Genomic DNA, 25,909 nt, shown 5'->3' on the forward strand with positions numbered 1-25,909 from the left:
GAGAGAGAGAGAGAGAGAGAGAGAGAGAGAGAGAGAGAGAGAGAGAGAGAGAGAGATGTGGCCAACATTATAACTCTCTTTCCATCCAAGTCTCAAAGGATGATTTATGATTAGGTGATCAAACATTTAATGGAAAATTTTATAATTATATGCTTCTTGATATTTGACTCATCCTTCAGGGGGTCCTCATTTATATTTTTGAACAATTAATTTCTTTCATTAGCTTTGGTTAATATAACATACTTAGGGTTCACAAATGCCCTAAGATTTTAATAGAAAACATTATAAAAGTTATCTTTTTCTTCTTTTTACTAAAACTTCATTCATTGTAAAATTTAATTGTAAATTTGCATAATTTAAGAAGTTACAAGTGGCATGAATTGGGTGGAAACTGACAAAAGTTTAAATATAGATTAAGAACTCTTGACAGTCAAGGGAGGAATTAGAGAATTAGAAGGGAAGGAGAGTTAGAATCATGCTGAGGTGGTAGTGCCAGTATGGGATGAAAAGTGACCTGGGGCTAGCAAAAAGGTGCCTATTTTAAGACACTAATTAAAATAGAAGAAACAGACTATCTCCTCAGGGTAGAAATTATTCACATCCCTAAGGTGGTTAATATCCAACCATTGGCCACATTTAGCCCCATTGGTGGGGATTTTCATGATTTCCACTGTTGAGGGAATACTTAGGACTTGGAGAAAGCACTTCAATCCTTTCAAGATTGCGATGTTACCCATAACATGTGCTCTCTAAAAACTTTGAAGCTTGTACAGTATTGATAGCCATTTTTTTAAAAGAGCAGTTCTTCGTTACACACCGTGAAACTAATCTATAGTGGCAACAGTGAAAATACTAATTTCTTAAGTAAATATATGATGAACTATTAGGAAAAGGGGGAAGAATCAAATGTTAATCTGTAATCTGCTGTTTGCTCAAATATCACTTTGGCATTTAAATAAATATTAATGAATAATGCATTCTTATCCTATTGAGGTTTTGTACAGTCACCTAAGTTGGCAGAGGCAGTATGCAAACCTGGGTCTTGTAATTTCAAATTCAGTGCTCTTTTCGCCGCATGGTTCTGCCAAGAAGTAGCATAAGTGGTAAATGCAGCGGTGTCAAATTCAAATAGAAATGAGGGCTGCTTACCTGTACAAAAGGGTTCCTTGAGGCTGCTCTTAGATTTAGTTTCAAGTGTATTGTTTTCTTTGTTGTATTGCATTTTTATTTATTTTGCTAAATATTTTTCAACGACATTTTAATGTGGTTTGTGCTGCACTGAGAAGTGTTGTGGGTGACCTGTTTAAATTTAACTGCTCTCTTGTAGTGGATAGAGCAGATAACTTGCCATTCTAATATTAGTAGAGGGAATTCCCACACTTTGAAGATTTAACCCTGTATGTGGAAGTAGAAGCACTGGGTAGGTATTCACATGCTTGATATAAGAGGAAACTTCCCACCAGCTAGAGTCTGAAAGTTCAGTGGGCTTCCTTAGGAAGAGCTGGGATTTCCCTCAACTGAAATATTTGAAGTCAACGCTGGATGACTACTTGCTGGAGATATTAGAGAACAAGTTCTTGGTCAGATATAGCCTGGATCACATGGCCTCTCTGGTCTCTTATTTTAGTTCTTTTGTAGAACTATGTACACAGGAAGAATGCTACACAGTAACACATAGCATGACAAATAACACTTTGAAATGAATTTTCCTGTTTTTGTGAATCTTAATAGACACTTTCAGCAACTGTTTCAGCCCCAAAGGGATGAATAAAGCTTATTTCTTTTCATATAAAATTTCATTATTGAGGTAGGATTCTTTTGCAGTTAATAGAACAAATAAACTATGGATATAATTTAAATGCAGAATGTTTCCTAAAACTCAATATGATTCATTCTTTGTTTTATCCATAGGCAAAGTAATAGGAAAAAATGGAAAACTGATTCAAGAGATTGTGGACAAGTCAGGTGTTGTAAGAGTGAGAATTGAGGCTGAAAATGATAAAAATATTCCACAAGAAGAGGTAATGTTTTGCTTACATATTTTAGTTATTGTAATTATCTTATAAGGCCATTGTGAGGTTGCATAGACCAGTTATGCATTTAATGTTTCTGATTCAAGTTATTCTCTTGACTGAAAAGAAAAAAAGATGTGAAATTGATTAGGTTTTTATGACTTTTACAATATTTTATTTAATATTTTTAATAGTGTCTTGTGCTTTAAAATTTACATTTGGCATATTAGTCTCTTCTGTAGCTCCTTAAAATCTATTTTATAGCCCTTAATTTTATTTTTGCTAACATTTTGTGAGCATGTTTTCATATTCAAAAGCGTGTGGGTTTTCTTTGGATTGATATCTATATTTGTATCAGTAATTTTACTTAAGAATTAATAAGTACCTAACTTATTAAGTATTAAAACTTTTACTGGGAAGAAATATTTCAAGATAAAATTAGTTATGATGTTTTATGTTGACATTTTAGATGATATTTATTCTGCTTTCACGTTAATTTATAATGATGCATGCTAAAAAACTAAGCCATTAATGTGATGCTAGATTTCAATAAGGTCTTAAATGTTGGTGCTTTTTCTCTCTCTTACATTTTTATTTTCTTTGCCAAAGGAAATTATACCACAAAATCCCCTACCTTCCAATAATTCAAGGGTTGGATCTAATTCCTCAGAAGAAAAGAAATACTTAGATTTAAAGGAAAACTACACTCATTTTTCTCAGTCCAGCAGTACAAAAGTCCAAAGGGTAAGAAATATTTGTCACTTTGAATTAAACTTTAAAGAAGGAAAAAAATCCCTTCCATTTAAGTTACAATGAACAATTATTATTTCAGTTAGATGAATTTTGATGAAAAGAGGCTTACAGTCCTCTCTGGTGGGCCCTTATGCTATTCATGTCATATGTTTCCCATCTGATCACCAGCTTATGAAGTTTCACAAACTAGAAAATAATAGATACTTCACAGTTGATTCACAGTGACAAATCTTATGCTACAAATATAGGCTGCTGGGTTGAGCTTAATGGGCAAGTTTTTCTTTTGAGGATAAATTTTCATAATGCCTGCTTACCATTTTGTGACCATAGACATAAGATAAAACATGCTTTTTATTTGATCTCCAAACAAGCTGCAAATTTTAGGTATACCAGTAAGTACTTTTCCACCACAGTTTACAAAATCTGTTAGGTTTTTAAATACTTGGGCTGCCTTTTAAAAAATTCAGCAGTGTATATTTCAACAAACCACGAAGTGAAAATCAAAGTCTTGAGTTCAGGATTCTGTGTATCATTTGTTATAGTTCATGATATCACTAACACTTACATTCCTTACACTACTTTAGGTGTTAGTGGTTTCATCAATTGTAGCAGGGGAATCGCAGAAACCTGAAATCAAGTCTTGGCAGGTAGGAAATCAATCACCCTTGTTGAAACTACATCAAATTTTTTTTTTGTTTGTTCCCCTTTTTCGGTCCGAATGCAAGTGTGTGTGCATGTGTATACTATATGTGTATGTTGTGTATGCACTGGACCTCAAGGGTTTATAAAGAACAACCACAAGCCAGAGACATATCTTATTGTGCTTCTCACAATAGATATGACTCTTATTTATTTACTTATTTTTTTGGTAGTTGTTCTTTTGAAGCCTGAAAATAGTGAAGCCATAAATTTTCATCCCCTTGGGGTACTCGGAGAAATCCGTAGTTTTATTTTTGGAAATATTCCAATAGAAGCTAGAATAGGGAACTTATTTTTTTCTTTGAATTTAGATGTTTGTGATACTGTTATTTTTAGTCAGCCAAATTTTGGGGTAATTTATAAAGCATGTGATTAAATATCTTGAAGACAGATGATTTCTTGGAATTATCTAAGAGAATTATCTTAATTCTGGATTGATTCCTGATCTCTCCTACATATTAGGAACCTTTGTATTTATTTCTTATGTTAATTCATGTAGTAAAGATTCATTAGTTAATACAGATTTAAATTGCAATTATTTTGGATATAGAAGCCAGATGATTTTTAAAATATATTTTTTTCTCCTTGTTTCGCTTCCTTTTTTTTTTTTAAAAACCCTTACCTTCTGTCTTAGTGTTAGTTCTAAGACAGAACAGTGGCAAGGGCTAGGCAGATGGTTAAATTACTTGCCCAGGGTCACATAGCTAGGGAGTGTCTGAGGCCAGATTTAAATCTAGGTCCCCCAAACTCCAGGCCTGGCACTGTACTACCTAGCTGGTATCTCCTCTTTTCATATATGTTTTTTTATCTAAAATGTCATATTTTTAAAAAAGCTCATAGCAATAATAAATAAGATTGATAGTGAATAAATAAACAATCAGGGCCAGGTGATAGATTTTAGTGTGGAGACTGAGGAAGGAAACATTGGTGTAGGAAAAGAGTCAGTTTTCTTGCTTTTTTCATCACCTGTTCCAGGCTTGAAGGGAGGAGTGAATGATTCCTAAGAGTATAAACCTCCTTAGCCCAGATTTGGAGCAGAGGTACACAGTGGAGAATGAGATTAGGCAGGAGTATATATTGGGTGAGGCATACTGCAAAGATAATATTATATGAGGAAGGAAATTGTTCCCTTGAATTGTTATTTAATGAAATGTGTGTGTATATTAGCAGAAGAGAATCTTTCACTATAGAGGTTGGTTCTCATTGACTGGATGGTGCCAGTCATATTTGTAGAGAGACCCTGAGTCAGGAGAGTGCCAGCGGTGGGGAAAGTTCTCTAATGAATACAAAGGAAGGAATCCTGAAAAGAGTGTCTTTAAGAGAATAGGGAACAATTTATACAATAACAACATTTTTTTTAATTTTTTAGTTTTTTTTTAACCCTTAACTTCTTTGTATTAGCTCCTAGGAGGAAGAGTGGTAAGGGTGGGCAATGGGGGTCAAGTGACTTGCCCAGGGTCACACAGCTAGGGAGTGTCTGAGGCCAGATTTGAACCTAGTACCTCCCGTCTCTAGGCCTGACTCTCAATCCACTGAGCTACCCATCTGCCCCTACAATAACAACATTTAAAGACAATTTTGAAAGATTTCAGAAGGACCATCAATATACTGATCAGCCATGTTCCAAAGGACTCATGTTAAAACTTGCTAACCCATTTGTGCTACTTGAGACATATTTTTTGAATGTGACCAATGTTTTTGTTAACTACACACGTATTTGTTGAAAGAGCTTCACTTTTCTTTTCAGTAGGAAAAAGAGTAGGAGGGAGATAGTAGAAAATAGATATTTTTTTGTTAAATGAAATAAAAAATAAATTAAAAATTGAGTGCATTTGGATAGGGAGTACAATTAGTGTATTTGCCTGTGAAGTTGAAACCAAAAGGATGTGCGTTTTGGAAATAAAACTTGTCAGTATGAAATAGGGGAGAGAGGACTTATGGCTATTTCCCTGCCTGTAAAATATAGATAATACAACTTGTGCTGTCTGCCTTATGCTCAATTGAGATAATGGATATAATAAGCTCTATAGCCAATACTTGGGGCAGTGAGGTGGCATGGTGGATAGAGTTCCAGGCTTGTAATCAGGAATTCCTGAGTTCAAATCTGGCCTCAAATGCTTAAGAGCTGAGTCACCTTGGGCAAGTCACTTAACTATATTTGTCTCAGTTTCCTCATCTATAAAATGAGCTGGAGAAGGAAATGACAAACCACTCTAGTCTCTTTGCCAAGAAAATCTCAAATGGATTCATGAAGAGTCAGACATGATTGAAACAATTGAACAACAACAAGAACAATATATAGAAAGACATAAACCAAATGTGTAAATGGCAATTTTGCCATCCATTGCATTTTTTTTGGAGTCAAAACACTTGGTTTAATAAACCAGTTATGTCTCATCTGTGTAATTTTGAGCATTTCACTTAACTCCTTTGAATTTTTATTTTTTAAAATTCAATTTAATATCCATTGCACTTTCCGAGAGAGCATAGTAAATAAATTTTCAGTCTGCTCAAGAGAGGAATCTGTTTTCATCTTAAGTTCTGTAGAGGTAGAAACCTTTTCAAGGAATTTAGTTATGTATTGTTCAGTTATTCAGTGAACCTTGAGGGCAAAGGTGCCTAAAGTACATCCCCTAATAAGAAGAGGGCATTTTTTGATGCTCCTTGAGGTACTGTGATTGTCAGAGGAACTGACTGGTGAAAATAAAAGTCCCTTTTCCTAATATTAACGGTTTGTAGCTTTGTTAAGAATGAAGATCTTTATGAGAAGGGAAAAGATTTCCTATTGTAGAAGGTACTAGAATTGAAAAAGGTTTATTTTAGGCTCTTTATTTGCTTAGGACTGGAATGAGGGTAGAGGTAAGGTAGAAACTATTTAGAACAGGAAGGCATCCTTATAGGAAAGATAAGCATTTGACTTATAAGCCAGTGTTGTTGTGGAGTTGATGTGATTTGTACTCTTGGGCACAACATTTAGCCTCTGCAATTTGTTTTCCTCATTTTCTGAAGTCAATTGAACCCCAGATGATTGTCCCAGCTCTAAAATTCCCTGAAGTGTAGCTCATTCATCCAGGGCTAGTCCGGTCCAGAGAATTGTTTTCTAGCAACCAAAACTTAGAAGTGATTGGTGCCTAAACTAGACTGCTGATTTATTCAATTAGAGTGAGAAATAGAACTACCATGGACATTTTAATGCCCATTCTCCATTTAGGGGATATTAAAGATAACACCTAACTTTAATGTTCACAATGTGTTTTACACATACCTCATATATTTTTTACCACAACCTTATGAGATGTGGTGCTATTGTTATTCCCATTATACAGATGATGAAACAGAGGCTTAGAAGGGTTAGGTGACTGGCCCAGGACCACACAGATACTAAGTTTCAGGCAGGATTCAAACCCAGGTCAGTCTTCCTTAGCTCTAACTTCAGTGTTCTATTCACGTACTGTGCTGTTTCTGTCTTCTAGACTTAAAAACAGTTCACCATCATTCTGTGTTGATTTGTTATCCTGTTGTTCTCACCTTCCTTCCTTTCAGCTTACTTTCATAAGATGGCCCAGTTACCAAATTTATATAATCATTTTTTTGTTGATTTACAATCTCTGTTTCTTAATTCTTTGGTAATATATTGGAAGGACCCTTAATATCATTGATAAGTTAGCCAGGAATAAACTTGGAGTCAGAAAAAACCTAGGCTTCAGCTCTTTTTGGACATTATGTGACCATGAGCAGTCAACCAATCTACATGCCAGCCCGTGTGTCAGAGGCTGGGGAGAAGAAGACTAAAAGCAAAGCACTCTCTGCCTTTATTCGCCTTTTAGTCTTAACAGATACAACTTGAATACAATAATTAGAATAAAAATCAATACGAGGTAGTTAAGGAAGGCACTGGTAGTTGGGGTGTAGAGGCTACTGATGGATGGGCAAAAATGATTTCATGTAGCTGAAAGTGTTGAAACCGAGACATAAAAGAAATGTGAGATTCTCTAATGTGTGTCACTTTAAGTTCTCTAACCCTCAGTTTCCTTATCTCTGAAATGGTAAAAATACATATAATACTTGTCTTATAGGGCTGTTGTGAGGTTTAAATAAGATAATATAACTAAAATTCTTAGTAAATCTTAAAGCACAGTCTAAATGTCATCCTTGTAGAGTGGGTAAGTTCTAGAAAATGTTCCAATTATAGAATCATAGCATATTTGCATTTGAAAGGCGTCAGAGGTCTAGTCCAACTTATAACAAATCTTGGATTCTTTCTACGACATTTCTTATAAATGGCCATCCAGCTTCTGCTTGAAAAATTACTTCTTGAGGCAATGCATATTTTAGATCGAATATTTATTGGAGAAGTTTTTCCTGAAATTGGAGTTTTCTTTTTACTACCCATTGATTCTAGTGTTGTCTTTCAGTGCCAAGCACAAGAAGTTTAATTGATAACCCTTTCAAATATTTGAAGATTCCTCTCCCTCCCTTAAGTCATCTCTTCTCTAGGTTAGTCCTCCTTTTCTTTCCACTAATTACCATTCTGATCATCTTCTAGATACGGGGGGCTTATGCTTCTTTTAAAATGTGGTGCCTAGAAGTAGTCACTGCTTCCCACTTGGTTAAAGCATAGTGGAGACTGACACTTAATTTTCTATGAGCACTGTATTAGTAATTCCAAATATCTTTGGCTCTCTTAGCTATTTCACTACACTTTTACATTGAGCTTAAAGGAAGTAAGCTATAACTCCTAGGTCTTTTTTTCCTCTTATTTTGAGATTGAATCTTTCTATCTCACCTAGGCTGGAAGTTCAGCAGCCACTCATGGGCCTGGATCTAATACTAGTTGGCGTGGAAGCTTGAACTCACTTTGGTTTTTTTAACCTGGACCTGTTCTCCTTTCCATACAAAGTCTGGTTGCTCTCCACTTTCTGCTCCCAGGACTGTAGCATTATTGTAATGGACCAAATCATTGATCAAAATATTGACTGTAATAGGACTCAGAACAAAGATCTCTGGCATGGCACTAGAGACAATACTTCAGGTTGAAACCTATCAGATATTTATGAATCAACCTAAAGATATCATTATCCAGTCTCGATCTCTCCATTCTGTTCATGGAGATGCAATGAGATATTTTGGCAAACTTTTTTTCTATGTTCATAGCATTCTGCCCTTTCCTAAAAGAAATGAACTTGGTCTGCCATGCTGGTTTTTAGTGACCCTTTTCAAATGTTCATAAACAATTTCTTTTTTAATAGGTTAGCTTTTATAGGAATTGATATCAGACTCACTGGCCTATTGTATGAAATACTCAACTCTTCCTTTTTGGAAAACTGGGACAACATTTGCTTGTTTCTAATTGAGTGATGCTTCTTTCATTCACTCCAATTCCTAAAAGATCATAGACTGTGATTTAGCAATCACATTTTAAGTTCTTTCAGAATAACCTAGATATGATTCACCTAGGCCAGTGATGGCAAACCCTATGGCATATGTGTCAAAAGTAAAGGGCATGCCTGCAGTCACCCACCAGAGTTCGTTACTAGAAAGCCAGAGAGACTCTGGATGGAGCTGTTCCCCTCCCCCTCTCCACATTCCCGAGGACATTCCTCCCTTCCCCTGCCCCTCTGCCCAGCAGCCCAATGGGAGTGCTTTCTCCTTCCCCTGTCTAGGGTAAGAGGGGGTGTTGGTTCACATGTGGTGTGAGGGATACCCACAGCCAAACAGCCTGTTGAGTCTGTGGTGAAGGTGGTTTTCATGGTGGGGTTGGAGAGGAGCTTGATTTGAAGGGAGCATAGCTCACAGTGTGGCACAGAGCTGGAGAGGAATGGAGCTCTTGAGCCATTCTCCTCTCCCTCCACACGGGCCTCTCATCACCTGCCCCTCTGCCCAGCAGCCCAATAGGAGCACTTCTTCTCTCTCCTCTCTGGGGTAAGGTGGGGGGTGAGGCCCAGCACTTTATCTCTAAAGGGTTTGCCATTACTGACCTAGGCCAAGTTACTATGAAATGAAAAGCACTTCAAAATTATGAACTTTAAAATTACTAATAAAGGATCATACATTTAAAACTGGAAGAGACTTCTGAAATCATCTTGTCTACCCATTCAGTTTATAGATAAGGAGACCAAGGTCTAACTCTAATACTTGGAGGATATGGGTGGGCATGGACACAGTGGGGTAAGGTTGGGGATGATGTATCTTTTTCTGTGGTCAAAGGGAAGGAGAAAATATTTGTTGCTGACCCAATAATGTTGGCTGCCTTCACTGTCTCACTTTGGGAGCCTTGATTTGTCCTTCACACTTTTCTTGCTTAGTGCTTTTCAGCTCTTTAGTCAAAAGCCATAAACCTAAGTTTGTAGTCTAAAGTTTTAGTTAACTTTGCTGTCTCTTGGCCAGAGAATGTTATGACATTTCGGAACTAATGTAAAAGTATTTTTGTACAGTTGTGGTGGATATAAAGAGAAATTATACTGATAAAGAAGAGGAATATTAATTCTGCAGAACTGAGAAATGCTGTTTTGCCTGATTGCTTTTCTCTAATAGTTCATCATATAATTCCTATATCTGTAGGTGACCCATCATTTTTTTTTCAAGTATTAGTCTCAGTCATATGTACCAGATGATGAAGCAGGAATACTTTCTTTTTTCCTACTTTGTTGTCACTTGTCATAGGTAGAACTTTTAAAAATTAAAAACAAATGTTTTCAAATTTTGCAGTCTGTTCTTTATGCCAGTTTCTCCAGTAATTTGGAGGTATAGCAGGTGAGATTAGCTACAGGCATGTAGCTTTGCTGTCATTGCCCCTAGGATGAGATCTGGGGACCACGACAGGTGAGGGAGTTTGACCTCTGTTTTTATTAGCACCTTATACTGTCTGGCAGTACTGACATCAATGCTAACAATATCTACCTGACTTTTCTATTCCTTGTCAATATCCAGATTTCTATAGTCAGAACTGTAGAACTTGCATATTGTTTCACCTTTGCCAGCTGTTTTGCATAATTGCCATTCTGTCTCAATTGTTAGCTCCATTTTTGAGGGAGAGAGAGATCAATAAAACAGAAATGGATTTTGTTATTTTTTTTACCAATTTATGCTGATTGACCAGAAATATTTTTTAAAGAGATATAATTTTTTAGGATTTCTTCATATTAGACTCTGATAGTACACAATCAGACTTTCCTTAATATTTCACCCCTTTATGCCTTAAAAAACAGAAATGTAACCTTTTTGAGCTACTACATTTTGTACTCTGTCATAATGACTGTCCCATTATTAAGGACTTCATTTATTAAGTACCAACTATGTGCCAGGCACTGTGCTAGGAAATGGGGACACAAAGACAAGGGCAAAAATGAAATAGCCTCTGCCTACAAGGTGCCTAATATGTACACATCAAGGTAAATACAAAATATATGCAAAGTGATTGTGGGGTGCATGAGTGACACTGCTTGGGGGTGGGGGTGATCAGGAGAGGCTCATAAGAGGTTGCACTTGATCTGAGCTTAGAGGCAAGTCAGGGGTGTTTGTGCCACTTTTTTTGATCAGGTTTTGCTTTGGATATACAATCTTTATATTTGTATTAATTTTTATTGTTAATAACAAGAGTGAAAATGAGCTTCAAATTGTTCATTTATGAAACTCAATCTAATGCTTATATAATTTTTAATTTGTATGGCATTTAAATCTTTTGTAGTTTATGTGTATATATGTGTATGTTTTAAACCAATATATAAAGCTCATTCAATTTGGCAGTTTTTTAAAATTAAGGATTTATGATTTTATTAGTATAGGGTGCTTATGTTGACATATAATTACCTTCAGTGCAAAATAGAAGGAATTTTATTTAAATATGAATTTATAGTCATTATTTGTGTGAATTGGACCATTCATTTTTGAAACTTATAGTTTACAAATGCTTCTATTACATTTTTACTGCAATTTGTTTTTCAGGGAATGGTGCCATTCGTCTTTGTTGGAACCAAAGACAGCATCACCAATGCAACAGTTCTTTTGGATTATCATCTTAATTATTTAAAGGTAAGTATAGGTACAGTTTTAAAATTCTGATCCTTTTGATCCTTTTCTGTATAAATATGGAGTTCTGGGAATTAGGAAATGTCTACTTAAATCCCATTATATTTCTCTGGAAAACTCTTTGCTTTACTTTGACTATCTTGGTAAATTCCTCTATTTGACTTAGACAAACTTCAATTTACCATCTTCCTTTTTTCCTCTTTTTTCCTTGGTAGTTTTTCAAGGCTAAATCTTACAGTTCTATAATACTTTGTCTACCAAAATCACTGTTTCCATGATTCAGATCAACCTCAATATATTTCATTTAATATTAACCTTTTAAAAGCTTTTTGGTGCCTTTTGTTTTTGTATCACACTTATTCTCAGATACACCTTCCCAGCCACCAAATGATTCCTCCTTTATTACAATGAAAAACAGTTCAGCAAAATCTCCTGATAGTATTCTACCTCTATCTTTATAGGTTTTGTGTGTGTGAGAGAGAGAGAGAGTGTGTGTGTGTGTGTGTGTGTGTGTGTGTGTGTGATATCATTTTATGCTTTCACAGTTCATTTTACAAAATTTTTATTTGATCTTCACAACAACCCAGGAAAGGGGATGCTATTATTTTTTCCACTTGACAGATGAAGAAATCAAGGCAAAGAAGAGATTACATGACTTGCCTTGAGTCACACATCTAGTAAGTGTTTGAGGCAGGATTCAAACTCTAGTCTTCCTCACTCTGGTCCCACTTTATCCCCTGCAACACTTAGTCACCTACCTTTTTCCCCCCATTTTAAAATTTAATTAATTAATTTAGAATATTTTTCCATGGTTGCATGACATATGTAATTCTTGTTCTTTCTCCTCCCTTCCTCCCTCCTCCCAGAGCCAATGAGGAATTCCACTGGATTTTACATGTATCATTAAGATATTTCTATATTAATATTTGCATTAGAGTGATCATTTAGTCAGCATCCCCAATCATATACCCATTGAGCCATGTTATCAATCATATGTTTTTCTTCTGTGTTTCTACTCCCACAGTTCTTTCTCTGGATGTGGATGGTGTTCTTTCTCATAGGTCCCTCAGAATTGTCCTGGGTCATTGCATTGCTGCTAGTAGAGAAACCCATTATCTTAGATTGTGCCACAGTGTATCAGTCTCTGTGTACAGTGTTCTCCTGATTCTGTAAAGCCCTTATTTTTAAAGCATGCATATATATATATATATATATATATATATATATATATATCTTAGCATAATCTCCACACTTTCTATTATACAAAATATAAGACACTTGTACTTAACATAGACACACACACACATATAAAGTTATTTTTAGCATTTTTATTGATAATACTATTTGAATTACTATCTAAAACTTTTTTATAAATAGGATTCAGTCTACCTTGATAAGAGGAAGTTTTGTAGAAACAAAATCATAGAACTTTGCTCTATTGATGACCAATTTATATCAGTATTGCCTGTTCAGAATTTTAACCTAGATTTTAGGAATTTGGAGGTAGCTTAATAGCTTGATGAGGTAGCTTGATGTTAAAAGTACTGGAAATCCAGAATTGTAAGTCCCACTCTTGCTGTTTGACTAGAGAAATTTTACTTTTGGGCCTCTCAGTTTTTTTATCTTTATAATGGAAGCTTTGATAAGTTATCTGTGAGATCCTTTCTGGCCCAGATATTTAGAGTTCTATGAAATTGCGGTCATTTATTTATTTATTTGTCCATCCATCCATCCATCCATCCATCCACTTATTCATTCATTCATTCACTTATTTTTTCATTTATTTATTTGTTTGGGTTTCTTGTTGATAGTCTTAAGAAATTTTATTTATTTAATTAATTTAGAAGTTTTTCCATGGTTACATGATTCATGTTTTCTCCCCTCCTCCCACCCCCTCTCGTAGTCAATGTGCAATTCCACTGGCTTTTACATGTGTCATTGATTAAGACCTATTTCCATGTTATTAATATTTGAATTAGGATGATCGCTTAGAGTCTACATCCCCAATCATATCCCCATCGACCCATGTGATCAAGCAGTTGTTTTTCTTCTGTGTTTCTACTCCCACAGTTCTTTCTCTGATTGTGGATGCCATTCATTCTCATGAGCCCCTCAGCATTGTTTTGGATCATTACATTGCTGCTAGTAAAGAAGTCCATTACATTCGATTGTACCACAGTGTATCCGTCTCTGTGTATAAGGTTCTCCTGGTTCTGCTCCTTTCACTCTGCATCAGTTCCTGGAGATCATTCCAGTTCACATGGAATTCCTCCAGTTAATTATTCCTTTTAGCGCAATAGTATTCCATCACCAACAGATACCACAATTTGTTCAGCCATTCCCCAATTGAAGGGCAGCCCCTCATTTCCCAGTGTTTTTGCCACCACAAAGAGCAAGGCTATGAATGTTTTTGTACAAGTCTTTTTCCTTATTATTTCCTTGGGGTATAAACCCAGCAGTGGTATGGCTGGATCAAAAGGCAGACAGTCTTTTAAAGCCCTTTGGGCATAGTTCCAAATCACCTTCCATAATGGTTGGATCAATTCACAACTCCATCAGCAATGCATTAATATCCCAATTTTGCCATATCCCCTCCAACATTCACCACTTTCCTTTGCTGTCATTTAGCCAACCTGCTAGATGTGAGGTGGTACCTCAGAGTTGTTTTGATTTGCATTTCTCTAATTATAAGAGATTTAGAACACTTTTTTATGTGCTTATTGATAGTTTCGATTTCTTTATCTGAGAATTGTCTTTTCATGTCCCTTGCCCATTTATCAATTGGTGAATGGCTTGCTTTTTTGTACAGTTGATTTAGCTCCTTATAAATTTGAGTAATTAGACCTTTATCAGAGGTTTTTGTTATATAAAGCTTTTTTTCCAATTTTTTGATTCCCTTCTAATTTTGGTAGCATTGGTTTTGTTTTTACAAAACCTTTTTAATTTAATGTAATCAAAATTATTTATTTTATATTTTGGAATATTTTCTAACTCTTGCTTGGTCTTAAAAATCTTTCCTTTCCCATAGATCTGACAGGTATATTATTCTGTGTTCACCTTATTTACTTATAGTTTCCTTCTTTATATTCAAGTCATGTGGCATTTTAATAAATTGCCAATTATAAAGGAGTTGGACCTTCAACATACTTCAAGGATTTCATGTTCGTGCATTATATATCCTTTAGTTATAGAAACTATATTTTGTTCTTGGCTTGGGTGGTTTGATGAGAGGGTGTGTGTGTGTGTGTGTGTGTGTGTGTTTTAAACAAATTAAAAACTTAAAAACAAAACTCATCTGAGGGCTAACTCCTGCGTAATGAACCTACTCTGAACATGTCCTCAGATGATTGGAGACATTGCTGACCCATACTGTAAGCATATCACAGTAGCATGAGCTCTGGATTTGCCCTAAGTGAACCTGGATTCAAATCCTGACTTGTCTACTATATAATCTTAGGCAGATCATTTTCTTTTTCTGTGTCATCTTTTTATCTTCTTTGTAATATGAAGGAGTTGGGCAAGCTCTGAAATTCTTTGTTTTTTACCTTGGTAGATAATATTGCAATGGATTAGCTTTCAAGAAACTAATAGCAAATTAATCATTTCATGTGACATCTTCACCTCAGCAACTATGCAGGTCATAATGTGTGAAAATTATAGTCAAATCATCATTTATAGTTTTGTTGTATTCTGATTCTGGAAAATTTGATCATCTTGGTGGTAAGTTGTTTGTTAAGCACAACATCTTTTATCCTGACTTTGCTTTGTAGCAATATTGATAGTAAATTTGAAATTGAGATGTGAACTTTTTTAGTTCACCTTTTAACCACAGGAAAAGGAGTGGGGAACATGATAAACATAATGGCCATTTTTAAACAATAATTTTGTGTTTTTTATATAGGAAGTAGACCAACTGCGTTTGGAGAGGCTGCAAATTGATGAGCAATTGCGACAGATTGGAGCAAGTTCTAGACCACCACCAAATCGTGCAGATAAGGATAAAGGCTATATGACTGAAGATGGCCCAGGACTTGGCCGAGGTAGTAGGCCTTACAGAAATAGAGGACATGGTAGACGTGGTCCTGGATATGCTTCAGGTATAAGATGAAGAATATTGCTTTATGGTCTTAGAGCTGCTAATTATTGGCATGCTTTGAACATTTTCTCCCCTACCCTCCCTGATTACATGGTTTTGTACATTGTATTCCACAGTATATACAATAAAAGTTTGATAGGACACATTTAGCATATAGAGTGAGTATGAAGAATCGGTATTTTAAAGCTCTCAGCAGTCTGTAAACTTCTAAGAGATTCTCTTATTTGGGGGAACTTGTTGTTTATCTTGACCTATTATTTTACTGGTATGAAGAATTCCTCTGCTAACACATATGGAAATCTAACTTCCAGCTTTAGGCAGTTGTCTGGGACTCATAGGAGATTGAGTGGCTCTGTCACTGTCACACAATATGTTTCTGGGGCAGGATTTGACCTTTGGTTTTCTTGACCCCAAGGCCAGTCATATGTCTGTTGTGACACAACCTCATTTTGTATTTTGGGCACCAGAGATCTTGTTTTGTCAGATATGTGCTCATAGTACATGGGCATAAGTTGGGCCACAGATCACACTATTAGTGGTTCGGCAACCTCTAATCTACATGCTACAGGTTCTTGCCAGGTGATTTCAAAGTGATCCAAATTAAGTAAGCCATGTTTGACTTTTATGTCTTTCTCATTCTCCTAACTTGGCTCTTTTATTCTTTCTTGGCTCCCCCAACTGTGCCTTTTCCATGCCCCTGTTAACTCTTCCCCCTTGGTTGTAAAGCAACCCCTGCTGAGGTTATAACTGATCGCTTTGATGTTAGCCAATAACTGCTTAAAATTTAACCCTTTGTATTTACTTATTTGCATTTTCATAATAACTGACATTTGAAAAGGGCACTCTTGAAGATGGAAAAGCCTTTAAGACCCAAAGGATTGAAGCTGTAATGGTGGAATAGCAGGCATTGAGTTTGGAAGGTTGGCTCTGGGTATGGTAGTTGGAGCTTTAGCTAGGTGGAGTATGCTGGTGGTGGGAGGGAAGGGATCCTTTCCTCTTCCTAACTGCTTCTACTTCTGTGGGCCTAAGAGAATCACTAAACACTGTTGCTGGCAAATCATTTCTCTGCTGGCTGCTTTTTTTACTATGTTTCAACACAGCTTGCTCACTATGGTTGGCCCCTTCCTTCCTCTTCTCCACCCAGCTGATCCAGGCAGGTTGAACTTGTTATCATAGAACAATATTAATGAAGAAGATGCTTTTTAATGGCACACATTTTTGTCAAAAAGTGATACCAAGATAGAGATAATGTAGACAAGCCACTCTAGGACTGGAATTCCCTCTCTACCATACCCTTCTGAGGCCCTCAAGTGAGGAAGGTTGTGGCTTTCAGGCCCTTTCACCTCTGGAGTATGCTCTCACTTCTCTCAAGACAGTCTTCTGCTCAGCAAAGAAAAAGTCTCTTGTGAACTTCCCCACTCCTTGATTATTCCAAGGAATTGCCTATGACTATGCTTCAGAGTAAAAGGGGATGAAAAAAATTTGTGTAAAAGGTGAGTAGAAAAAAATATACTTAAGGCCTGCTCACACAGATTGTGACAAAACTGAATGGACTATGGATAAACAAGATTCACCTTAGATGGTACCAGGCCCTGGTATCACCTCCAAAAGCTGGAACTTTGAGATGGCACCATTACTTCTTCTTAATTCTCTGACCTAGTGCTAAGGTGCCCAGTATTTCTCTGATTTCCTTGATGTTAAAAGGAGTTTCGTTTCCAAGGATTTGTTACTCAAGTTATTACTTGTTTACCTTTTAAAGAGCATTTTTCCTACAGTGAGTTCAGGTGGTGAGTATAGAACCACTCAAGTCTGAAGATTTTTTTGTTTTGAGCTGCAAAGAAAATAATCGAAGGGGCTAATCGATCAGTTGTTCTTTGTAAGCCTAAGAACTAAAACTTCATAAATCCAGCCCCTTATGTTTCGTGAAGCTCTTGAGTAAAACTCAATTGAAAATAATAAATACAAAGTAAACAGAAAAGAGATTCATTCTGTCTACTCTGTAATTGACTTATCAAGAGGAGAAAGGCATGCAATTGATATTTGGAATTTTTCTCCAAGGTTTTAATTTGAGAGTTTTTTAAAAAATGAACAATTGTATATGGCTTTTAACTCTTGATAGGAACTAATTCTGAAGCATCAAATGCTTCTGAAACAGAGTCTGACCACCGAGATGAACTCAGTGATTGGTCTTTGGCCCCAGCAGAGGAAGAAAGGGACAACTACTTACGTAGAGGAGACGGACGGAGACGTGGAGGTGGCCCCCGAGGACAAGGAGGAAGAGGCCGCGGCGGCTTCAAAGGTAATGAATGAATTTTTTTTTTGAAAGAAGAATGAGCAATGCAACTAGAGTGAGAAAACCAAACTCTTAAGGAAATGTAAGATGTTGTCTAAATGCCATTTATTTGGTGTGATGACTGTTGTGGAACATAGAAAGGAATCATTTGAAAATAATAAATAATTCCTTTGTGTCACAGTTATATTCTATAACTTTCAGTTCTGACTCCTATAGAATTATGGCTTTTTTTAGGTTATTTTTACTCTTTTCCAAGGTGCTAAGCATAATTAGGGTGAAATGAGGAAGCTAGGTGGCACCAGGCCTGGAGTAAGGATGAACTGAGTTCAAGTCTGTCTCAGACATTTAACTAGCTTTGTGACCATGGTCAAATAACTTCACCTCTGTTTGCTATATTTTCCTCATCTATAGAATGGGGATAATAATAACAGCTCCTCCTTCCTAGGATTGTTTTGTGGGTCAAATCAAATCATTTTTGTGAAGCACTTAGCACAGTGCTTGGCACATAGTAAGCACTACATAAATTTTAGCAATAAAAAAGAAAAATCAGAATGAGATGCATTTTGTATCAACCCATTTGGTGTGTAGTTTATTTGTTCACTTGTTGTCCATGGTTTTTTCATCCCTTCTACTTTTTGGCACAACCATAAAAATGCTTACAGATGAAAACAAATTCTTGCTTATAAATGAAGAGAGTCTATAAGAGGTGGTTGAAATTTTGGAGAAAACTTTAAAAGTGGGTGTTTAAAAGTAAATTGCATTAGTCCTTCCTTATCTTCAGTTTTGCTTTTTATGGGTTCTGTTACCCATGGTTTGGATGGGCAGAGTAGGGCAAAGGTCTCCTCTCTTTGCACAGGATATCTGTCAATGGCAGCAGCTTGCCTGCTGTGGTGATCTGTCATCATTGGAAGTCTCTCTTCTTGTCAGTTCTTTTCCTTTTACTTGAAGGGTTTTTTGGGGGGGAAGGTTGAGGGGTGGGAGGGGAGGGCCAAGAGCAGGGAGAGAACACTGTACTACATAGTAAAATTAACATTGGTGTTCAAAGTTAAAGTGAGAACTGCCCATATAGTGCTGGAAACTACCCAAAATTTCAGGCATTAACTGGGGTCTTGGAATGTATCCCTCACAATTAATTGGAGGGGACTACTGTACAGTACTATATAATAATGTATGATGTGCTTTATTATTACTGTACTTACTGTTGGTAATGTTTTTCTGTGTGTTTAATTTACCAATTAAACTTTTGCTATACATATGTATGTACAAGAAAATCACATTATATGTGGGTCAGCAGATGTTTGCTTATATCTCTGGTTTCAGCTCTTCATAGTAGGTCTTGGAATGTATCCCCCACTCATAACGGGGATTACTGTTTGGTACTATATAATTATGTACAATGAACTTTATTATTACTGTATTTAATGTTGGCATTGTCTTATTGTGTGTTTAATTTATCAATTGAACTTTATTATACATATGTTATATACAAGAAAATCACGTTATATATGGGTCAGCAGATGTTCGCTTATATCCACGGTTTCAGCCATCCACGGTAGGTCTTGGAATGTATCTCCTGTGGATATGGGGCCCTACTGTATGTTCTTTTCTACAGCTTGAAGGGTTGGGAGGAAAGTTATGGGGTAATCATTAGTTACCTTAAGGTGAGATTTGACCTGCTTATTGCTAATATTTCATAGATAATCTCTTAAACCTACCTCTTGCAGCTGGCACAGAATTTCCTGGTAGCCTAAGTTGTTCTTTTACTTTTAAGTTTGTTTTGTTTTGTTTTTTAGCACTTATGATGTAATGAGCTTTAACTTTAAATTACAAGGTGGGAGTAATCTTTTAGAAAGCTTTTAATATTCATTTCTGAGCCAACTTCACTGCTGAAACTTTAAAATTCCTTATAGGGAGCGATGATCAGTCTCGAACAGATAATCGTCAGCGGAATGCAAGAGATGCTAAAGGAAGAACAGCAGATGGATCACTTCAGGTAATTGGTGTATCTTATTTTTATTTATATTTAATTTTTGAATTTAGTTGTAAGAGATTTTATAAAAGTGTACCTGTTTCACATTATGTGATAAATACATCCAAAGAGCATAATTTGAGTTCACACCTGAACTAGTATAATTCTTTCCCCACGGTATAATTACATTTCTTTATTCCTTCCTAACAAGGATAGGAAAATATGAGAATTTTTGCAGAAAAACTACCGATACTTTTATAAACACCTGACAGTCTATAGTATTTCTGTAGCTTAATAATAAATGAATTAGTCTCTTGATAACCAAATTTATAACATTCAGCCCTTTGCAAATCTTCAGTATTGGAATTACCTTCTTGTTCTCCAAATACTCCAATTCTGAATGGACTTCGGTAGTTGTTTAGCATTACCTTTAAATCTTTTTTTTTTAAAAACCTTATATATAGCAAAAATAGATGATAAATGAGACGTCCTCCATTGAAATGGATTTTCTATGCCCTTAAAGGGTCATTCCAATTCCTGCTTCTATTGATCATTGTTAATATGGTAGAGTTGTAGGGATCAAAGATGACACTGAAGTTAAAAATGTTTATGTTTTAGGAAGAGTGATGATGCTTATTCTGTTTCCATGGGGTTAAGGGGATGGAGTGGGGTTGATATAGCAGTAGGAATGAAAAGAGCTGGCATATTAATTGTAAGAGACTACATGGTTTCATAATTGCCTGTTTTCTACTGACTAAGATGATTTGTTTTATTATATATTCCCCTGATATAGTAATCCTAGTCTAGAGCTTGTCTCAACTTACAAAAGTTTTATGTATTTTTTTGCAGAACTAGGAAAACAGTATAAATTAAAGGTGCAACAAACTAGTGCTTCCACTGGCATCATTTACCTTATCATTTGAAAATTAATAATATACTCCAGAAACATGTTTTTCTGGAGTATGTTGAATGTTTTTGTGGTCTACACCTCTCTGTGAGTTGTGACTGTGACAGGCTCTATTGTCAGGGGAGCTCTAGCAGGTTTTAATAATGCGCAGTTAAGGAAGAAGAGAAAGTTGTAGTTGCTCACTGATCAGAAGAATGAAAGGAAAGAAAAAGAAACCTAGAATGCTAAGTGGGGAGCGATATATTTTTTATCAGTAGCCATTTCAACATGACAGAAATGATGTTTTATATTTCTTGGGCTCCCATAGTTTCTAGCTACATAGGTTGTTAACTGAGCCGGGTACTAGCTTCCTGCCTATCTTTAGAAATCTCTTTAGCTCCAGGCCTGAAAAGGGTCCCTGGGGCCCAAGAGTGGGACTACCATTTCTTGTTTCCTCTTCTTTTCTCTCTCTCTCTCTCTCTCTCTCTAAGAACTGAGCTATGACACCACTGATGTTCTTCACTCTGCTATTCTTCCACAGCATTCACTCAACCTTGTCAGAATTAGTTCTACCAGCGTGTTTCACTTGGGCACTGGCTACTGTTCTCATATGAAAAGAAAATAGCTGGAAGAGGGATTTTGGTTAACAACTTAAACCTCCACAAGTAAATGATATGAAAAGTCTGAGTGTTGAAAATCTAGTAGAATTTGTTTTGTAATATGAGAGTAAAATCAGATGGATGTTTAATTTGCATCTCATGGTTAGGGGGTAGAGTGCCTTAGTGGGGTCACCAGAATCTGGTCCTTAACCTTATAAATGGAAAATTTTACCCAAAACTGGCCAAATAAACCCTTGGGGGTATAGTGCTACTCAAAGTCTAAAGTGACCACACTTTAGGAACCAGAGTCCCAGTTACAATCTTCATTCTTTTATCTCCCTCATCAGTTTCCTTTAACACATAGTATTTATGTTTTAGGCTTAGACTCCTTGGCAGGCAAATTGGGAATTATGTTGGGATATGCATTACATAATAAATGTGACTCGTTTTAGATCAGAGTTGACTACAATAATGAAAGAAGTGTCCACACTAAAACATTACAGAGTACGTCAAGCGAAGGTAGTCGGCTGCGCACGGGTAAAGAGCGTAATCAGAAGAAAGAAAAATCAGACAGCGTGGATGGGCAGCAACCACTGGTGAACGGAGTACCCTAAACTGCATAGTTCTCGAGTCATGTTTCCTATACTGTTTCAGTAATTCTTATTCCACATTAGAGAAACTTTGTTAGGCCAAAGACAAAATAGTAGGCAAGATGGCGCAGGGCATGAAATGAAGACAAAGTTCTGTTAGCCTTTTTTGTTTGTTTGTTTGTTTGGTTCTTTTTTTTAAGTATTGGCTGTAAGCAACTGTTTTCAGGATAAGAAATTATACAAATATTTACTTAAGAATATCTTGAACTTTGAAAATATGCTTTCAAGTACATACTGTACTTCCAAAAAGTTATTTTGTTTTGTTTTGTTCTAAAAATATCAAGCTGTGCACTAGTATACTTTCTGTTCGTTTGGACTTTTACTGGCATTGGGTCAATCACTGCTAAATTTATTCTTTTTTCTGAATAAATAGTGTTTGTGATAATCAAATTAGGCTTCTGTTTTCAATCAAACTTCAAAGTCCTTAAGAAATGCTCTGTCGTTTCATGTCCTGTGTCAGTTCACGTTTTGGTCCACTTTTTCAGTATCTTAGTGGACCCTGAAATGTGTGATGTAACAATTGTCATTTTCATTAGCAAAAAAAAAAAAGTTGTATGATCTGTGCCTTTTTTATATCTTGGCAGGTAGGAATATTTTATTTGGAAGCAGAAATCAGGGAAGAGAAGTTTGAAACACTAAATGTAAAATATATGTAGCAAACCCTGTCCAGACATTTAGTATTTTATAGAAGAATGCATGCTTTCCATACTTTTTTTCCTTACTTAAACATCAGGTTAGGCAGTATAAAGAATATGGGCCTTTTGGTTATTTTATTTTTGTTTTTTTGCACTGAGGATTGACATATAGTGTTGAGAGAAGTGTGATTTTTTTTTCTTTACACATGGGACAAGAAATCACTATCTTTCCATTTTGAAAGAGAAACATTTTTTGGGGAACAAATCTTCCTGGTTACAAGCTAGTATAACTGCCTATTTGGCCAGATAACTATATATTGAGTAAATTGTCATAATTTCATCTTCCCACAAATTGTAGAATTGTTTTTCATAATTTTAATTTAAAGCTTATCTCAGGGGAGGTAGGAAGGTGATGTCCTTTGTGATTGTTATGTGAAGCACAGGTATCCAACTTTGTAACATTGGAGGCAGGTTAAGTTGTTAAATTAGGAATTCAAGGCCTGATTTGAAAGAAGAATCAGAAGGCATTCTAGAATTTAATACCAAGTAATAGACAAGTAGGGGTTGGGGTGGGGGAATGGGCAGATAAATCTTGACTTTTTTTCCCTTTTGGGATCACAAATAAAAGTTTACTGGAGAAAACTGTGTTGAGGACCTTCATTTTAAAATTTTCTATTTTTCTTAAAAAAATTACTCCAGTAGGGGTGCCACTGATTACGTACAGAACTGTACAAACCAAACCTGCCTCTGATGTATTTTGTGAGTTTCATTTATCTTTGCTTTTTCTTTTTACTGTTACTTTTCCTTGCATACAAATAAACATATAAAAATCGCAAGAAACTGCACATGGTTTAACAAATATTAAAATGTCTTTAAAATCTTGCCAAACATTATTGTTGATTTTTAGTTATTTATTTTGGGAATGTATAGCATTTGAGAAAAAAAACTGGTACCTTGCACACATCATCTGTAAGCTGTTTGGTTAAAATACTGTAGATAATTAACCAAGGTAGACTGACCTTGTAATGTAACTGCTCTTGGGCAATATTCTCTGTACATATTTAGCTGCAACAGATTGGATTTTATGTTGACATCTGTTTGGTTATAGTGCAATATATTTTGTATGCAAGCAGTTTCAATAAAGTTTGGTCTTCCTCTGCTAACCGATGTTGATGCAATCCTTACAAATGATTGCTTTAAACAAGTTCGACAAAAGGAAAAGAAACCTAAAAAGTATATTCTGTCACAACCCTTGACTCATAAACTATTGCATATTTCACAGGTTGTAGGAAGTTGTCATTTAATCTGTGAATTTCCAGGAATTTGGCATTGTGGTTTAAAACACTGAGGAATTACTGATAAAATGGTACAAAATACATTGTGGTATTATAACATGTGCTATATGTGTGTATATTTTTTATATTCAAGGGTTAAGAGTTTAGTGAGGTACTAACTAACTCAAAATGTGAATGACTGATTACTAAAATGTAATTTAGTTCATCCAACATCGTCATTTTCAGATGGCATTGGGGCCAGGACTAATTTTTTCAGTATTTGTGTGCAAAAGTTAAATGTTTGTCTTAGTTCAAAATCCTGGTTTTTTTAAAAAGCTTATTTAATAATTTCAAAAATATGGGCATTGTAAATCTTAAAGTTTTATTAAAAAATCTTGTTTAGAACAAAGCAAAAATAAGTCTGACAAATGCTTGATTCTTGATTTTAAATCTTAATTTTGAGCATATGTTCAAATTCATAACTTTGGTGGGAGATTATTAGAAATTATTCATGTGGGATAGTGTATATATTTCACAAATATTTGTGTGACCTTAAAAGACAGAAGTGAAAACTTCATTTTTTACTCTACTTCTAGCTGTGAAAAAGTTTCAGTATATTATTAAGGCATTACAACAATAGACAACACTGTGGCCTTGCCTACACCAATAATGTTCTACCATTATACTTATTTGCAAGGCAAAAGAAAAATAAGTAAGAATTTTGTTGTCATTGCCATTAGTGTCTTTGTAATGAAACCATCTGACTATCTTGGTCTGTTGGCAAGAAAGACCAGATCATTTCTTTCCCTTTTTTTTAACCTTTACCTTCTGTCCTAGAATTAGCACTCTGTATTGGTTTCAAGGCAGAAGAGCAGTAAGGGCTACGCAATGGAAGTTAAGTGACTTGCTCAGGGTCACACAACTAGGAAGTGTTTGAGATCAGATTTTAACCCAAGACCTCCCATTTCTAGGCCTGGCTCTCATTCCATTGAGCCACCTATTTGCCCTTTCTCCAGATCATTTCTGTCCTATGCACTTCAGGCCTGAAAAATGAAATCTTTTTCTTTTCCCCTTTAAAAAATTTTTATTTTGAGTATTTTCCCATTGTTAAATGTTTTATGTTCTTCCCCTCTACCCCAAACCGCCCCACCCCCTCATAGCCAACATACAATTCCACTGGGTTTTATATGTATCATTGTGAAAAATGAAATCTTTGTAAAAAGAAGATAGAGCATCTTGTGCCTACAGCTCATTGTTTAAACCTAAATGGAACCAGAAATTCAGAGGAAATTCAGAGGAAACCCAGTTTGCCTAGTGAGAGGTGGGAGGAGGGGAGGGAAAGAACATGAATCATGTAACCATGGAAAAATATTCTAAATTAATTAAATAAATAAACTTAAAAAACAAAAGAGAAAAAAATTTAGCTTGATGTTATCCAAAGTAAGTGACAAACAGCATCTTCACTAAATAGGCAAGTAGTCTAACTTTGAAAAAATGCATTAGCTTATAATCAAATAGCCTTGTATGCATCCAACTAGTTTAACCCAAACACTCTACTCTGACTAGAATGATTTGGCATTGAAATGTAATTGATACAAAAAATACTTTGCTCACTACAACTTCTTTTCCCTCTTATTTAATAGTGAGTCTTGCTCTAATTTTTGTCTCATAGTCATAGAGTACAGATCTCTCCCACTCTTAACAACCGGATCTCCCAAGATATGTCGTTGGAAGGACTCATGATAAAAAAAATACCATCTGCTTCCAGAGAAAAAGAACTGATAGAAGCTGAATCCAGACCAAAGAAAACTTTACTTTGTTCTTTTTTTAAAATTTCAGTTTCCGTTCACAAAATGATTATTATGGAACAATTGCATAAGTAAAATCTATATGAGATTGCTTGCCATCTCAGAGGTGGGCGGGGGGGAGTTTGGGAGGATGGAGAGGGAAAGAATTTGAGACTAAATATTCTTTGAAAAATGTTGGAAACTTCTTACATGTAATTGGGGGAAAAA

At 35.7% G+C, this 25,909-nt stretch overlaps 1 protein-coding gene across 1 annotated transcript in view; it reads left to right on the forward strand.

The window, feature by feature from the left end:
• Positions 1-22,375, forward strand: part of FMR1 (FMRP translational regulator 1) — a 58,913-nt gene extending 36,538 nt beyond the window's left edge. Inside the window, exons 10-17 of the mRNA XM_044682501.1 lie at positions 1,912-2,021; positions 2,622-2,756; positions 3,350-3,412; positions 11,409-11,495; positions 15,394-15,589; positions 17,708-17,887; positions 19,792-19,874; positions 21,788-22,375. Coding sequence (XP_044538436.1) covers positions 1,912-2,021; positions 2,622-2,756; positions 3,350-3,412; positions 11,409-11,495; positions 15,394-15,589; positions 17,708-17,887; positions 19,792-19,874; positions 21,788-21,949 — 1,016 coding nt within the window. The 3' untranslated portion in view covers positions 21,950-22,375. The remainder of the gene's footprint in view (positions 1-1,911; positions 2,022-2,621; positions 2,757-3,349; positions 3,413-11,408; positions 11,496-15,393; positions 15,590-17,707; positions 17,888-19,791; positions 19,875-21,787) is intronic.
• The last annotated feature ends 3,534 nt before the right edge of the window (positions 22,376-25,909 follow it).

This window comes from Gracilinanus agilis, chromosome X (assembly GCF_016433145.1).
Source record: "Gracilinanus agilis isolate LMUSP501 chromosome X, AgileGrace, whole genome shotgun sequence".
NCBI lineage: Eukaryota > Metazoa > Chordata > Mammalia > Didelphimorphia > Didelphidae > Gracilinanus > Gracilinanus agilis.